General features: G+C 53.9%; 1 protein-coding gene across 3 annotated transcripts; it reads right to left on the bottom strand.

Annotated features, from left to right (window-relative positions):
- Nucleotides 1–218: 218 nt before the first annotated feature.
- Nucleotides 219–16,238, bottom strand: PLEKHG6 (pleckstrin homology and RhoGEF domain containing G6). 3 transcript variants are annotated; one of them, XM_090272688.1, is made up of 16 exons: nucleotides 16,051–16,237; nucleotides 14,679–14,884; nucleotides 13,284–13,439; nucleotides 12,587–12,751; nucleotides 12,135–12,230; nucleotides 11,856–11,906; nucleotides 11,397–11,546; nucleotides 10,344–10,454; nucleotides 10,037–10,186; nucleotides 9,679–9,816; nucleotides 9,270–9,389; nucleotides 8,730–8,862; nucleotides 8,499–8,614; nucleotides 2,027–2,172; nucleotides 645–1,340; nucleotides 219–447 (listed from the first exon to the last, which is right to left on the bottom strand). In XM_090272688.1, the coding sequence occupies exons 2-16, from the start codon at nucleotides 14,814–14,816 to the stop codon at nucleotides 438–440; spliced, it is 2,376 nt and encodes a 791-aa protein (XP_090128814.1). In that variant the 5' UTR covers nucleotides 14,817–14,884; nucleotides 16,051–16,237; the 3' UTR covers nucleotides 219–437. The 3 variants fall into 3 exon arrangements, with proteins under 3 accessions (XP_090128814.1, XP_090128816.1, XP_090128815.1); XM_090272689.1 differs by lacking the exon at nucleotides 219–447 and having other exon boundaries at nucleotides 641–1,340; nucleotides 16,051–16,238; XM_090272690.1 differs by lacking the exons at nucleotides 14,679–14,884; nucleotides 16,051–16,237 and having other exon boundaries at nucleotides 13,284–13,394.
- Between the last annotated feature and the right edge of the window lie 153 nt (nucleotides 16,239–16,391).

Here is a 16,391-nt window from a genome sequence, read left to right as displayed (position 1 = left end):
CACTAAAACTGGAGGATTAAAGCTGTGCTCTGGGAAGAAGTGGTCTTTCTGACTGGCGGATGGGAGGCTGGGTCCTTTTGGGCGGGATGGCGAGAAGTCCTGAGCTAGGGCCCGATACTCCACCGCCAGCATGTCACCCGCCAGAGGAGCAGACTGTGCTCACTCTGCTACTCACGCCCCCAGGTTCTTTCCACCCTCACCTAGCGCTGACCAGGCAGTCATTTTTATGCACAACTTTATGTGGGGCTCAGGTGTCTATGGTACACAAGTGGACAGCTTTGATCCCCAGCGTTTTTAGAGCAGGAAGTGCAGGGAATCCCAAGCCAGGCTTCATGGGGAGTGTGGACCATGAGGTGGAGTCCCCAGGTGGGAGTGGTGACCAGCACTCTTGGGGGGAGGTTTCCTCAGGGAGCAATGCCAGAGGTCCTGAGTGTTCCTCACGCCTCTCTGAAAAGAAAGGGGGTGGGTGGGTGTTGGGTAAAGGCAGACATGGGGTGAATGAGGAGTGAGGCTATGGCCCCTGCACTGGTACTGCCCTCCTGTATCCACCCTCTCCCCACCAGCCTCCTACTCTGACACCCCTCCCACTCTGTACTGGCCTTCCCCTCCGCTCCTTCCCATGCCACCTTCCCTTCAGCACTTACGATGTGGACAGTGGAGTGTCCAGCTGAATGACGTGGGGCCCACGCATCCTTTGCAGTTGGACCCAAGTCAGCTTCCGAGAACTGCTGTCCCTGGGTTCTGGGATGCCCTCAATTCTTTGGCTGGCCAGCTCCTCCCGGATCTCTCTGAGCATGTTCTCCGCCCTGACGGTGTGAGGGGAGGGCGTACGGCTGCGTCCTAGGGAGCGAGACCTCTCTTCTTCCTCATCCTCTGAGGATGCCCAGGGGCTTTCCCCAGCAGAGTCAGCATGGGTGGGGGAGTGTGGGGGCTGCCCCCGAAGTCGGGCCCTGTGTAAGGTTTCCACTACCACGTTCTCTCCCACTGAGGTCCCATCTTCCTCAGACCAGGTTGGTGGTTCTCCCCTGGGAAGACTGCCTCCTCTTCGGGTAGTTTCTCCTGGCAGTTCAGGGGTGCTTCGGTGTTGGGGAGCTTGGGGGTCCGGAGGCCAGGAGCGCAAAGTAACATCCCGGAGGTCCAGGGTCGAGTAGGTGAAGCAAGGGTGCTGCCGAAAGGCTGTCCGGCGTAGACGGGTCAGTGGGGAGTGCGACCCCTTGGGAGAGACAGGAGTCAGAGTGCTGTAGCCAGAGTCTGAAGTGTCATCTGGTACCGAGGGACTGTCTTCGTCCGAGTCTTCTGTCACCACCAGATGGGGGATGACAGCAGAGAACTCAAGGGTCCTACAAATTAATGAAGGTTCAGAGTCAGGTGCTAAGGGGTCAAGTTCAAGTACAGGCAGTCTCCCTTGCTTACCCCATTCAGAAATGGCCCCTCCAAACTTAATTTGGTATCACCTTTACACTGCACTTTATCATCACTGGTTGGATTGTACGCGCCTTTAAGACATTTTAACCACTTGGTGTAGGTTCTTGTGTCAAGTAAACACTCAGGTATTTTCTGTGGGGTTCCTGAGATCTCCTGAGGTTACCCCCAGTTATGGATTTTTTTTCTTTTCTACTTAACCATGCTACTGAACAGTTGTATTATTCAGGATGAACCTCTCCTGCTCTGGAGATTTGGACTAAGCTGGTCCCCGCAGCTCTTGACATTCTGCAAACCCCTGCCGGCCTTCATTCTCCTTTCCTAACCAGGGGAGCCTGCTCCTCTCAGGGAGTTCGTGCCTCTTGTGTCTGTTTCTTTCAGCCTGTGCCAACCCTAGGCTGGACAACCCCCTTGGCTGTCTCAGGAAGCCCTTCACGTGGCTGGTGCCACCCTGTTCTCCAACCTGTAGCCTGGGTTCCTCAGTCTATTCTAATCCCCCCAACACTATCATACCATTTTTCATCCTTGTGGGTTCCTCTTCTCTCCTTCCCTGCCTGCCGCCCCCTTACTGTGGGAGAGCGCTCATGGTCCCTGTGGGTCTTACCTCCCCTCCACGCTGCTCTGAGAGCCCTCTGGGGAAGGCGTGGAGGGCCTGGTGCCCAGAGACTCCTGGTCCCTGTCCCTGTAGAGGGCCAGGAGCTCCCTCTTCTGTTGGACATATTCCTCTGCCTTCAGCTTTTGCAGGGCGACCTGGGGTAGGGATAGAAGATCCTCAATTATTGCACATTTGCTATATGCCAGGTACGGGGCTAAGTGCTTTAATATATTACCTCCTTCAATCTTCACAACAATCCAATGAAGCCAATAATTTTTTAGTCCTACTTTGCTACTGAGAAATGGAGACTGAGTTTAGTAACTGCCAAGATCATGCAGTAAGAAAGTCGGATAGAACAAGGATTTGAACTCTCGAGCCGGTCCTGGGGGTGGGTGGGCTGAGTGGACAGCCCCCTTTCCTCCATGTGCAGTTGTTCCTGCTTCTCATGCCCCCTTGGCAAGCCCTCTATCTGGTCTGCTCCTTCCTTTAGGAAGTCCTCCCTGATTGGTGGTGATGGTGGTATAAGTCCTTGGTCCTCAGGTTAATCTTTCTCCTGCCACAAAGGTGGTGGGTAGGGGCAGGCTTTGTCCTGTGCTGAGGACTCTGCTGTTCTTCAGAGATGAACACAGGACTGTCTCAAGAGGTTTGGAGAGAGGATACATTATATTTTCTGTCTTCCTCAACATTTTCATATAGATGTCATCAGAATAAAATAGTGACACCTGAGAAGTGGTTTTCAGAGCACCTCCACATGCACACAATTGTTTGAGACACACCATCCCGCTGCAGGGTGAAAGCATGGGTATTAGCCCATTTTACAGATGAGGAAACAAGACTTCGAGAGATGAAGGCACTTGCTCAAGGTCACACATCTAGAGAGAAACGGAACTGGGATGGGGCCTTTCCCCGTGAGCCCTAGAGCGGCAGCCACACTGTTTCAGGGCCGCCTGAAAAGGGACACAGTTACTAAAGGACAGCACTCTGGGGGAGGAGGAGGGAAGCAGCAGAACCAAGGAGAGGCTGAAGGCAGAAGCTTGGCAAAAGAGGAAGTGGTGGCCGCTGCAGGCAGCGCTGATGTCAGTACTCACTAGAGGGCCATGATTAAAATCCTGACGCACTTCCATGCTGGTAAGCAAAGGGCTGCTGTCTGAGCCTCCCACCTCCCTTCTTCAGGACTACCCTGCCCCCCAAGATCCAACAGCCAGAGGGGTAGTATCAGGCACAGTAGGGGACCTCTAAGATCCCTTCCCAGCGCCACACCTGTGAAGCATTTTTAATATCTACCCACTTAAGGTATATGAACCAGCAACTCTTGGGCACCTGGACCTTCCTAAAGCTTCTCCAGAAACACAATGGGTAGCTGGGTCAGCAAGAGACATGTTGGAGAAATGGTGAACAGGGAGAGGAAAATGACATCAATGACCTGATCTGTTTCCAATTCTCCTTGGCCCAGCTCACCAGTCACTCAGTCTCATGAGTGGGAAAGCATTACAAGGATTCTTAGCAGTCTTGTAAGACTTGGTCTGTTGGCCAGAGCAAGGGATGATGGTGCCTGGGGTCAGGAAACCAGCACACCAGGCCAGGGCTTGGGACCTCTCCCTGTCCCCAGACCTTATTTCCCAGCTGTGTGGAGTGTGGGAGGGGCCAGGGCAGCCTACTTGTCCTGCTGAGATGCCAGGCCCTTGTGCCCCCACAAGACCCAAGTTCAATTTTGTGTTTGGGATGTTCAGGATAGGGATGGTATGTGGGAGAAAAGAACTGGAAAGTGGAGGTGGGGTATCTGTAAGGAACATCTAGTACCAACATCTCCACTAAACTTGCTCTGGTCCTGCCTTAGGAAGAGGCAGGTAGGCAGGTATCTCAGGCACAGCAGGCTGGGGCTGCCTGAAGGGCCTCCAGCCGTCCCAGAACCTCTCCAGCAACCCAGGGAGGGTTTTCTCAGCTTGGATGAGAGGAGAGACATGTTGGGGGTAGGGTGGGAAAGGAAAAGTAAATTGGTGCCAGAGCCAGAATGTGCCATCCCCACAAAGCCGGGAAAAGGAGGGGAGGGTTCCCTAGACATGGGTGGAGAACTGAGGCTTGAGAGGAAACACCTCCTCTCCTGCTGCCCCTGGGGTGGCTCCTGGATTCACCGGCTCTCCTTTTAGAGTTCTCCAGATGCTGAGGCCTTTGCCCATGGCAGCATCGAGCCCCCGGGCTCCAATGACCGCCCATCTCATGATGACAATACCAAGCATTTACGGAGCACCCATTAAGTGCTGGGCCTCCGCCAAACAGTTTACAAACATAATTCTCTCATCTCTCTTGGATGGCAGTTCCCATTATCAGTGCAATTCCCCAGATGGGGACTGGGCTTGGAGAAGTGAAGTAATCCTGCAAGAACACAGATAACCGGGCTGGGTTCTACGTCCTCAGGGCCTGGCTCCTCCCCTCCTTTCGTTTCTGGGCCTGCATCTCTGACAGCTCTTTCTGTTCCCGTCCCTGGTGTCTTTTCCTCTTCTCATTCCCTAAATAGGGGCACTTGCCGAGATTCAGTCTCTCTTCCTTGAGAAGCTTCATTTCTCTAAAAGTTTAAGCCACCGTGGGTAGACCTACTAGGGATAAATCTCCATCTCCATTTCTGTAAGGGGGAGAAAAAAGTTGTCTGACCGCTGGGGGGTGCTGTCTCAGGGCCTCAGTAGATAATCTGCTGTCCTCAGCAGTTTACCAAGACTGATGGTGATAGAGGGCAGGATTCTGGAAGAATTTGGTGTGAGATAACAGCAGGGCAGACTAATTTCAAAGTTTCAGTTCTTTGTGTTGCAAAGGGAGGCTGGGAGCTTTGGGCATCAGAAGTGACCTCCTTTTCTCTATTAGCGGGGAGTAAGACTACGGGGGGCTAAATTACTTTGCATAGTACAGTACCAGCAATTTTTAGTGGTCCCCTGGGGGTTCTAAAAGAAGAGGGGGTATTGCCATGGGACTGAGAACCCGAGAAAAAGGAGAAAGTTCTGATGGTGGGCGTGGTCAAGGAAAGAGGCTGCCTGTTGGTAAGGGCCCCCCACCTGCAGTCCTGGAGAAGCCGGGGCTTGTTCCAGTTTTGTCCTCTGCTTCACTCCTACCCAGCCTTCAGTGCAACTCAACTAACCACGGGAGAGGTGTCAGCTGTCAGCCAGCCCGGCCTGCTGGACACTGTGCTGGGGAAAGTGGTGTAGAGAGAAGGGCCCTGTCACACAGAGAGAGGGGACTATGAGTGGGCCTGAAGCAGGACAGATGGAGACCACTCTCCCCATGAAAACCACCCCCACCTCCACCCCTGTGCCCTACCTCTGCCTTCCTGAAACTGTCACCATCCTGGTTAGGTATTTAAGGAAGTGGCAGCCCTGTAGGGCTGGAGGACACACTATCTTGAGGTTCTGCCTTTCATCCCTAATTCATTCATTTTTTTTTTTTTTAATGTCAAAAACCTCATATTTCTTTTTTACTCCCCTAATTCAAAATTTTTAATACCATATTTAAACAGAGACTAAGCTCTGGTTTTCTTTTTCTCAAAGAAGATCTCCACATTATGATATGATATCATAGATAAGATGGTGGGAAGACGCTTAAAATTATTTAAGAAACAGACTCTTCACATATTCTCAAAAGTTTCAGAAGCCCTAATTGCTTAATGTGCTAATGAGAAATCATTATTATCTATTCATTAAAGCAAGCCCTCTGAGGAACATGAATTTGATTTAAACGCTTTAAAAATAATGAAGTTGCATTTTTTAGAAATAGTCTACAGTAAGATTTCTTTCCTTGTTCAAAATGCCTCTTCTGTTTTTAAAATCAACATATAATTGACAAATAACATTACATTAGTTTCAGGTGTACAAGGTAGTGATTTAATATATGTGTATATTATGAAATGACCACCTCAATAAGTCTAGTTAACATCCCTCACCGTACATTGTTACAAAAATATTTTCTTGTGAAACGAACTTTCAAGATTTATTTTCATAGCAACTTTCATAGTTTATCCTCATGTCTCACCTGAACTCCAGGTCTGGGTTTCCATATTTCCACAAGCCTCCCCGGGATATCTCCCCTTGGCTGTCTCCCACTGACACATGTCCAAAGTACTTCTGTTTAAAACTGAATATTGCTACCCTAGGAAACAACGCCTCCCAGGAAACAGGTTTCCCTTTCTAAAGATTGCACTTCTGTCATGGGCACCATTGCCAAAGCAGTCTTTCAAACAGGAGCCTAGGGAAGCAAATCATCCTTCATCTTTGTGGAAGTGTTAACACAGCTTTTATGTCGAACTGGCACCATGCTCTGTGCTTATTCATGAATAGTCCCTATGCAGCAAGGACTGTTACGATATATGTCCACTTGCAGGTGAAGAAATGGAAGCCCAGGGAGGCCACATAACTCACCCAAGATCACCCAGCTTGTGAGAGGTAAAACCGGTATTAGAGCCTAGACTTTCATGCATTCGGTATAAGCTTTTAACCAGTCTCTTTAATTTAAAGATTTTTATACATTTCCTTTTTTGGGATACAGAGAGGGAGAGAAATATCAATGTGTGAGAAATACATCTATGGGTTGCCTCTTGCACGCCCCTGGCTGGGGAGCTGGCCTGAAACCCAGGCACGTGCCCTGACTGGGAATCGAATCAGAAACCTTTCAGTTTGCAGGCTGGCGCTCAATCCACTGAGCCACACCTGCCAGGGCTGTCTCTTCTTTAGCTCCTATCTTCCTCCCCTCTCCCCTTTTCTTCCCTCCCTTCCTTCCTTCCTTCCTTCCTCCTTCCTTTTTCTCTTTCTCTCTCCCTTCCTCCTTCCCTTCTTCCCTTCCCTGCTTCCTAGGGTGTCCTTAAGACCATGGCACTAACTTTCAATGTTTCACACCCAAACCAGTGGAGTAAATCTCCTGGCACCAGTCTCCCCCTCCCCCAGCCCACCTATCACTGCCACCTTACAGTTCAAGACAAAATACACTGATCTCACCACAGCATTCCCTTGCTCAAGAATCTATGGTGGTTCTCTCTCACCAGCCCAGTTCAGTCCAGTGTCATCCAGCCCACACTGCAGCTCTCGGGGGCCTGTAGAGCCTGGCCTCTCAGTCACCGGCTCACACAAACCCTTTGCTCCAGACTCAGACTGACAAGGTCGCTGTCCCAAAGGAAATCCAGCCCAACTGTTCCCTTGATTCTTCTGCTCATGGTATTCCCATCCTTAAAAGTTCAACTCAAATCCCCATGCTTCTTTGGTCATTCTGCCCCTGCAGAGGGTTGAATGGTGGCCCCAGAAAGATATGTCTAGGTCCCAACTCCCAGGACCTGTGACTGTGGCCTTATTTGGAAAGAGGGTGCAAAGATCCTAAGTTAAGGATCTCAAGATGAGATCATCCTGGATGTAGGGTGGGCTCTAAATCTAATGACTGGTGTCTTTATAAAAGACGGGAGAGGGAAATTTGTGTACAGAGACTGTGAAAAGATAGAGGCAGAGGTGAAGAAGCCAAGGAACACCTGAAAGCTGGAAGAGGCAAGGAAGGATTCTGCCCTAGAGCCTTGGAGAGGAAGCTTGATTTCCAATTTCTGGCCTCCGGAACTGGGGGAGAGTAAGTTTCTGTTACTTTAAGTCACCCAGTTTGTGGTGCCAATGCAGCTCCATTTAGCTCCCTCTTCTGAATTCCTCTAGCTTTAATCATACAAATCTGCCCACGTCGCTCCCCTGCTTAACACCTTCCCTAGTTTGCTGTCATCTGAAAGACAAAGTTCAACTTCCTCACGTGGCATCCAGCAATAGGCATGCTGGCGGTGCCACCTCCCAGCCTCTCTGCTGCTGCGCCTGCCCTGTGATTTATGTCCTAGTCATATCCATGTGTCTCTCAAGAGACATACATGTTTCATATCTTTGACCTTTGCACATTCTGCTTCTCCAGTGGCAATACTTTTACTTCCCACCCTGTTTTCTTGAAATACTCCTAGGTATTCCCCAATGGTGCTCAGAGAAGAGCTCCTCTGTGAAGGCTTCTCAGCGTACTGTCCCTCTGGATTGTCTCTTTCCTAACCAACCCACCAGGCAGAGCAAGTTATTCCCTTCAGGTCCAAGTTCCATTACATATGCATGTTTCTGCATTCCTACACTAACTTGTCTGGCTAGGCTGCAGCCCACGTTCTTTGAAGACGGGAATGTTTTACTCCTCTCTGATTCCTTAGCATCTAGCTAGTGCCTGCAGCCAGCAGGGGCCCCATTAATGTCTGTTGAATGGAGGGTGAAATTCAGAGGTGAATTGTTTCAGGGTGTAGAAACCTTTAGGGGATGCTGTCTTGGCAGTGGCAGAGCAGCTGGCTCACGGAGCTCCTCCCTGCTCCTATGGGTGGTCAAGCCTGCATCTCCCTCCTGAGGACAGTCTGAATCGGCACTCTGGCCTCTCCTTCTCCTCCCCTCTGTGCCCAGTTTCTGAGCTCCAGGGGCCCAGCCATTCCTTCCCGCACCTGGCTCTCACATACCTGGGCCTGCTGGGTCTTCTGCAGCCACTGGGCACGGTCTGCAGCTCTGGGACAGTGCACAATGAGGGCGCTGGAGACGCACTGAAAGTCAGTGAGGTGGATCGCCAGGAAGCTGTCTGGGTCAGGGAGAAGATCTGCTTCAAGGGCTGGACTGTTTTGGAACCCTATCCCGACGCCTCTTTCCCCTTGCCAGGGGGAAAGGAGAACAAGGTCCCCACAGGAGAGACATACTAGGATCTCGGAGTGGTCGGCACACAAGCTTCTCCAGCATGAAGGGGGGGCGGATGACTTTGGCTTTGTCTGCCTTGCGTTGGGGCTTGGTCACCAGGAGCACATCAGAGAAGAGGAACAGGTACGCATCCATCTGGGGGCGTGCGTAGGAGAAAGAGGCAGTGTCAGCTGGATCAGGGGGATGAACGGGACAGGGATTGGGGCTCGTGTATAAGCATGCACACGTGGGTGCACACGTGTGCAGGGACGAGTGCACAGCTGTGGAATGCTAGAGCTGGAGGGGGTGTCAGCTTAGGCCCCTCTTTCACTTGACAGGCAGGGCAAGTGTCTGGCTCAGGGTCATACAAACAATCAGAGCTTTAGCCAGAACCATGTTCTTTCCCCAATACACACAGAAGTTATACAGACACACACACACACACACACACACACACACACCTTTCTCCTCTTTTCAGCTGACTCTTCTCCTACTTCCCAGCATGTCTCCCTTCTCTTCAATCCTCCTCCCAGCTTCTCCGCTCCTGCCCACAGCTCCCTCACCTTCCCTTCTCGCCCCTCCTTCACTTTCACGGGTCCCTCCAGCAGCAGCTGCCTGGTGTGCTCAGGAGCAACCCCCAGCATGGGGGACATCAGGTCCAGGTTGGAGAATGGACGCAGGTTCTGAGGGAAGCAGGGGGGAGAGGGTCAGGGGACTGTTAGGGATCGTGTCTACCTCCCAGCCAAGACGGTCCTTTGTTCTGTCCCTTCCCATCAGGCCTCTGCTGGGAGGGAGAGGATGCATTTCAGTGCCTTCTTTTTACTCTCTTGAACTCTGCCCCCGGGACCCTCACCACTAGGAAAGAATGATGGGCACACCCCTCTGTGGCACCTCTGTCCCCTCCCTCCAGGCTTCCAATTCCTGCATTTTCCTGGGGACCTTGCTTTTTCCGAGCCCCCTTCCCTCTCTCACCTTCTCCATCTCCTCGCTGGACGGCTCCAGCACCTCATAGGGCCCAATGCGCTGGGCTGCAGCCACCAAGCTCTCCTGCTCCTCGCCCTGGCGGACCTGCTTGTTGATATGTCGCAGGAATGACTCCACAGCTGCAATCTAGGTGAGGGTGGGGTGCGGAAGGAGGAGGAGCTCAGCTCTGCACCCTGCCCATCCCACCCAATCAATGACAACCACAGCATCCTAACGCGAAGGCTGGCCGGTCAAAGCCGTGCTATCACGGACATGTGAGAAGAAAGATCCTTAACAGTTCTTAAAGAGCAGTTCCCACACGCCAGCCCCCAACTCCCAAGGACACAGGCCCTGCCATGCCCCCTACCATGGAGTTCAGGGCCTCGCGGGATCGTGCCTCGGGGGTCCTCTTGAGCACAGCCCGCAGCAGCAGTGGGTACTTGGTGATGCGCTGGTGGGGCTTGATGAGTAAGTCACACAGCATCTGTCTCCCCGAGCGCTTGTGCTTCTCACACCACTGCCAGGGAGGTGGGCAGGGGGTCAGCCGTCTGTAAGCCCTCACCTGCCCCACCCTAGCGATGGACTCAGACTTCGGCCCAGCTGGAGATCAGCAAGGGAGAGCGGGCCGAACTGCCTATGCCTGCCCATCTCCCTTCCTGGCACTGGTCTCCCACCTGCACGAAGGTGCGGAAGAAAGGGTTATTGTCTTGCTGCTCCCGGGCGTAAGCCATGGTCTGCTTCACTCTCAGGCAGTACTGGACATAGGGCTGGAACCGCTGGCTGAACTGGAGGGACAGATGGGTGGGGTGGGGAGCAGACAGAGGAAGGAGGTCATGAGATACAGGCTTTGGCTGCAGAACATGGGGAGCAGGGGTAGGGGGTGGGGTGTGGGATGGGGACGGCCTCTCCTAGACCCTTAGTCCATCCAGCTTCTGCCAATCCCTACCTCCCAGGACTGCCAGCCCTTCCTCTGGATTCCAAGGAGCAGTTGAGGGCCTGAGAGGTCGACCTACTGCTGCTCTCTGAGCACCTGTCCAGAGCCCCTGCTGGGCCCTGCTGTTCTGAATTTACTCCTGCCATCAATAATTCAGCCGAAACGTTTTCAGGACACTGCAGATCCTGTTTCACCTGGCGGAGCGGTGGTGAGCTGAGGCTCGCCCAGAAGCCCTGTCCTGTGGAAGGGGGCCACCTAAGGCTCCCAGGGGACTGTCTCCCCACCTCTCCATCCCATTCCTACTCTGCAAGGCCCACATCTTCCTGGCTAGAGAAAACCGGGGAAGACAGTCTGATCCTGGGCCTCTTGCTTTCGCTTGTCACACTTCTCCATGGTCCACGCCTGGCTCTCTGTGGCCATTTACATCCCTTCCTGCAGTCTCCTAGGGCACACCTCACCTAGGCCCTGTTCTTGCTCCCAGTTGTTTGTCAATGGACCTCTGTCTAAGAAGTAAGATTTTATGGTTGATTAGAGCATAGGTGTAACTCTTTCCTGAGACAGTTGCGTTTTCCTGTCATGAGGGCCTCTGGAAGCCCGAAGAACCTCTGGAACAGAGGTCATCATGCTTGTCAAGCGAAGGGCAGGAGGTGAGGTCATATTTTGGGGTAGGGGCTGTGCCCTTTGGGTCGCCTCAAGTCATGGAAGGATTCCAGTTGCACAGACGTGCCCTGAAGACAGGACTCCCTGGCTCTCCCAGGTGGCCCACCTCATCCAGCCCTGTCCCGTGCCTCACCGCCAGGAAGCCATCTTGCAGGCTGACAGGGTCCAGAGGCTGGCCCGATGCCTGAGTCTTCTTCAGGGTAGGCTCCAGCACTTCTTCCCAAAAGCTCTGGTGGGCTCGAATCAGGCTGGGGACATTTCCAAACAGGGTCTCAACTGACACCTGGAGGAAGGAGCAGAACTTAGCAATGTGCCTTGGCAGGTCACCGTTAGGCAGTATGGGCCTTGGATAAGTAAAAACAGCTAAGCTTGGAGGGTGGGGGGTTGGGTGGGAGCTGTGGCCTGCTTGGGGTCTAGAGTGAGAAGGAGATTAGGGAGGGCAGGTGGTGCCCTAGAATATGGGGCAATAGAAATCAGACTGGGCAGCGTAGAGGGCTCTCTCCACCCCACCCCTACCAGCACCCCCCCGCCCCCCACTCCTTGGGCTCAGAGCTTGGGATGTACCAGGCGCCCTTCCTGAGCTGTCACTCACTTCTGTCAGCAGTCCTACTCGTTGCAAGTTCAGCAAACCAGCGGCTAGAAGCTAGATTCAGGAAGAGATGAGGGTCTCAGTGCCTGACCTCTTCCTCTCAGCCTAGCCCTTTATTGTATCCCCACCCCCAACTTCAGCACTGCTAATCTCCCTCCCAAGATCCTGCCCCTCCCTCCCCCAGCAACTCCGTCCCTCTGGTCTTGGAGGACTGGGGAAAATGCAAGAGAGTCAGGGATATGGCTGAGGATGGGGCCAGGGCTGGGACTGAAGGAGACCCACATCAGTCATGATCTTGAGCTTTTGTATGTAGATCATCTCCGTGGTCAGTAGCTCCCAGAGTGCTTCCTGTTGGTGGCAAAGCTCCCGGCTCATCTCCTAGGGCGGGGATGGGGCTGGTTCAGTTGGGGAACAATAACAAGAACAGCAGCTACCATTTGTTAAATGCTACTGGATCTACTTCATAGGCGACTTTTTTATCCTCAAGCCAACCCTCCAGTGTGTCGGTGTCATCCCCATTTTACAGATAAGGCGACTGAGGCACAGTGAGGTTTGCTGTCATGGCCAAGGTCTCACTAGTAAGTGACAGGAGTAGGGATTTGAACCTAGAGCAAGATGTCTTCAAATGCTTTCCCCACAGAACCTGAGGCATTTCTCTTGGGAAGAGGCAGAAGTGAGACGCGTGTATCTGTGTCTGTAACCCCACGGGGACAGACACTGTATTATAGGCCCACCATGTGCCCAGGCACCAGCTCCTTCCAGGACTTCTCGATGGTCAGGCCACTGTCGCTGCCCTTTCCTATCTCCCAGTATTGTCGATCCTCAGGCGGCAGGCGGGGCATCCCAAACATGCTGAATATATACAGCCTCATCTCCAGTTCACGGGTCTGGGTGATTTCCTGGTGGAGTTGAGAAGGGGATCAGCCGTGGCCACATCCTGGATGCCCAGCCCAATGGGCCCAGGGAGGACTGCACGCGTGGGTGTGTATGTGAGCACTGGGCATGCCTGAGGACGTGGAAGCCTTGGAGGACAGGGATGGACCTCCAGCTGGGACTATAGGGACAAGGGCATTACTGGAACATGGATGGAGAGGCACTTTGGTCTACAGAAAGGTCCTTGGACGGAGGGGTATGACCTGGGCTCCCTGACCAGAAAGGTGCCTTCCAAGGGGTCTCTTGAGAGAGAAGCCTTCAGAGGGACCTTCAGGCAGAGAGCAGAACAGGAAGCCAGTGGTCTCAGGCAGCATTTTGACGTTTGCCCATGCTGTAGACATTTTTATGAGGCAGCACGGTTTAGGGATGCTTTTCTGAGGTTTCCAGACAGCCAGATGGCTTATTGGAGGGGCTGCCTGAGCTCTTAGCTCTGATGTCTGTGGAGGACATCACAGCTCAGGCTGTGAGCATGCTGATGGGAGCAGGGGGACCCCGTACCTTGACTTTGGGGGAGTGAGGTGGGCCAGCCCCAAAATGGCCTCCATGCCTCTTCTCAGGCTCTGGTTCTCGAAACCTCACAGGAGACAGGGCTCGGGCCTGGCCAGAACCCTTGACAAAGGGGACATAATCCTGTAGGTGTAGGCGACTGGTATCCTGAGGGAAGAGCAGGACATCTCTGGGGGTGGTGCATCCCTTCCCCCAGAAGTCCTAGGAAGGTAGTGGGGACCAGGCTTCGCTCCAGATGGTATCCCTCACCTGTGCAAGTTGAGCTGACTCACTTCTCCACTCAAACCAGTTTGGTGTGAGCCGCTCCTGCCCTGACTCACAGTGGCTGTTGCCAGAAAGGCCAAGCGGGCTGGGCAGGGACATGCTAAGCTGGCTCCTGGAGTGGGCCCAGGGGCAGAAGCAGAGGCCTCCTGCAGAGTCGCACACAGGAACGCACATGCCTGGGCTCCGGAGAGTGCCCCCCCCCAAGTCCGCCCACTCACGTGTGTGCTCCCTGTACCACAGACTTGCACGCACCATACCCGCTGCACTCTACATCTGGGTCCCTTGCAGCCTCCCTGATTTGCGATCAGCCTCCCTGACACGTGGGGATGAGGGCACACACATGTGCAGCTCCTCCCCAGGGCGTGCAGCCTGTGTCCCATCCTGTGGGGAGCAGGTGCTCTTCCGTGTGAGCGGTTGAGGCTGTGGCCACAAGTCTCCTCCTGGACAGGCCTGGCCACATTCCTGGATCAGCCTGTGGCCTGATTTACCCCACAGACTTCCTACTCTCCTTTTCCGTCCTCAGCTGTCCTCCCTGTCTCCTAGGGCCAAATCTTCCTCCAGTAAGGCTGAGGATACCTCCAACCGGAAGCAGAACTGTTCTCAAGGTGGAGGGAAGCCTGGAGGCTGAGGGAAAGACCGCTGGCCTCCACACCCCTTTCACTGGTCAGCACTGGAGGCAGGCCAGGAGGGTGGAGCCCAGGGAGCCCCCACACCCCTTCCCACTTTCAGAGCAGGGACGCTGTGAACCTTTGCTCTTCTTCCAGCTCTGACTCAGAGCCCACAGGCTCCTCCCAGATGGAGGTGGGAGTCTGTGAGGTGCCATCCCCAGGGCTTGGCGGGGTTCCCCAGCTCCCTGCCTCAGACCTGTCTAACAGCACCTCCTCTGAGGGCCTGGCTTCTCCTGGCTCTCTGCCTCAAGTGCCCCATCTGTCTGGAGTGGGCGTGGAGTCCAGGGAGCCTGGCCCAGGACTGCCTTCCCTTCTCTCACTACCCAGGAAAGAAGGTAGGGTGAGGGTTAGGAATAGAGCAGCCCACGAACCTGTAAAAGGCAGAGACTTGAAAGCCTGGGTGTCGTCCCTCCTGCCCCACCCAGGTCACCTGTGGGGCACAGGCTGGACTTACCAGCATGTGGCCTCCTCGGGGATAGAGACGGCCAGCAGTACTCTGGGCAGAGACCTGATGCTGGCCCCCATAAGTCTCACTGTGGGGGTCCACAAGCGTTCGGAGGGGACCGCCATATGGCGGACCAAAAGCCTGCATCCCTTCTCTCCTGGGTCACCTCCAAAGGTTCATATCTTCAAGGTCCAGGAGAAAGGGGTCCCCTGAGGCTGCAAAGAGAAAAACGAAGGCATGGAAGGGCCAGCCTTGATCAGTGGGTGGCACTAGGCCTGAGACCAAGGAGGCAAGGATGGGAAGGGAAGGAGGCTGGTGGGTCCAGGGCTTGGTCACTTGTTGGGAGAGCATGGCTGCCTCATCCATGACTTGGTAGGGGTGGAAAATGCACATGTGTGTACATGTGTGCACATTTGGCATACAAGTCCCCACACTGGCCTTAAATGACATTGTAGTCCTAAGAGTAGCTGGGAGCAAGGGCAATAGACAAGTCCCCAGCTTCCTGGATGCCTCCAGGTGGGGGGATTCCCCTTGCACCTAGTTACAGCCTTCCTTTCCCCATACACAACCTGGGGAACAGATGCAGGGAGGTCACGGAGAGAGAGAGTAGGAGACTGCCTGGACCTGTCACCTGTTTTTGTACAGCCTGCAGGCTGAGAATGCCTTTTCCATGTTTAAATAGTTGGAAAAAAAGTCAAAAGGAGAATACTATTTCATTACACAGAAAAATTATATAAAATTCACATTTCAGTGTCCATAAAGAAGGTTTTATAGGCACACAGTCACATTTACTTGTTTACTGATGGTCTATTATTGCTTTCCAGATATTTTGACAGAGATCGTATGCATACACTTCAAAATCTAAAATATTTACTTACTATCTGACTCTTTACCGAAAAGTCTGCCCACCCCTTGGCTACAGACAAGAACATGAGGGAGGGACAGCTATCAAGCCATTGGCCCTAGAGACGAGCCAAGCAGAAGCAGGGTCATTGTGGTCTTGGACTACATTTGGTCTTCCCCAGACTCGGAACATCTTTATGGAGATGGGGGCCAGGTGTAGGGCTCCATCCCTTCCCCCTCCACCTGGGTAGAGGACCCACCCTCTGAGCAGGCAGTGCCTGAAGAGAAGAGGCCTCTTAAGCAGCTGCTAGTCCCCCTCCAGGTGGGCCTGAGACTCCTGATCCACCCTCCCCTTACTTTTCATCTGATTTATGAGCAAGGAAGAAAAGCGGTCACTGTCTCCCAGGCCCTCTTCCAGTGCTTGTCCCTTCAAGGGCCCTGTCTTCCCTTGCTCTCTTTCTACCCACGGTCTTTTCTGAGCTTTGACCTGCGTCTCTCACCCCCGCGCCCCCTGCCCGCCCCGCCCCCGTTCGCTTACCTGTGCCTATAGGTGTCCTGGCGCCAGCTGGCCGCGCTGCCGCCCCAGACCACGGGGCTCACTCTAGCTGACGGCTTGCCCAGCGATGCCAGCCCCTCTGCCCGGCCTGGGTCTGGGACCAAGCGGCCCGCAGGACCCGGGCAGCGCAGCTCAGAGCCGGGCGGGAGGGAAGGTGGCGAGAGAGGGGCGGGGACGCGGGCAGGCACCGCCCTCTCACTGTGGGCACCGGACCCGCAGCGCAGCGAGGACGCCCATGGAGCCTTGGGGTCTGAGGAGCACCTGCCTGGGACGCAGTCACCGCCCTCCCGGAAGGAGAGTTCGCTTTGCAGGGTCCTCGTTCC

The sequence above is a fragment of the Furipterus horrens genome, unplaced genomic scaffold (genome assembly GCF_987537825.1).
Source record: "Furipterus horrens unplaced genomic scaffold, mFurHor1.1.pri manual_scaffold_4, whole genome shotgun sequence".
In the NCBI taxonomy this organism is placed as follows: Eukaryota; Metazoa; Chordata; class Mammalia; order Chiroptera; family Furipteridae; genus Furipterus; species Furipterus horrens.
The sequence above is the reverse complement of the archived record's forward strand: the minus strand, read 5'-3'. Positions and strand labels throughout refer to the sequence as shown.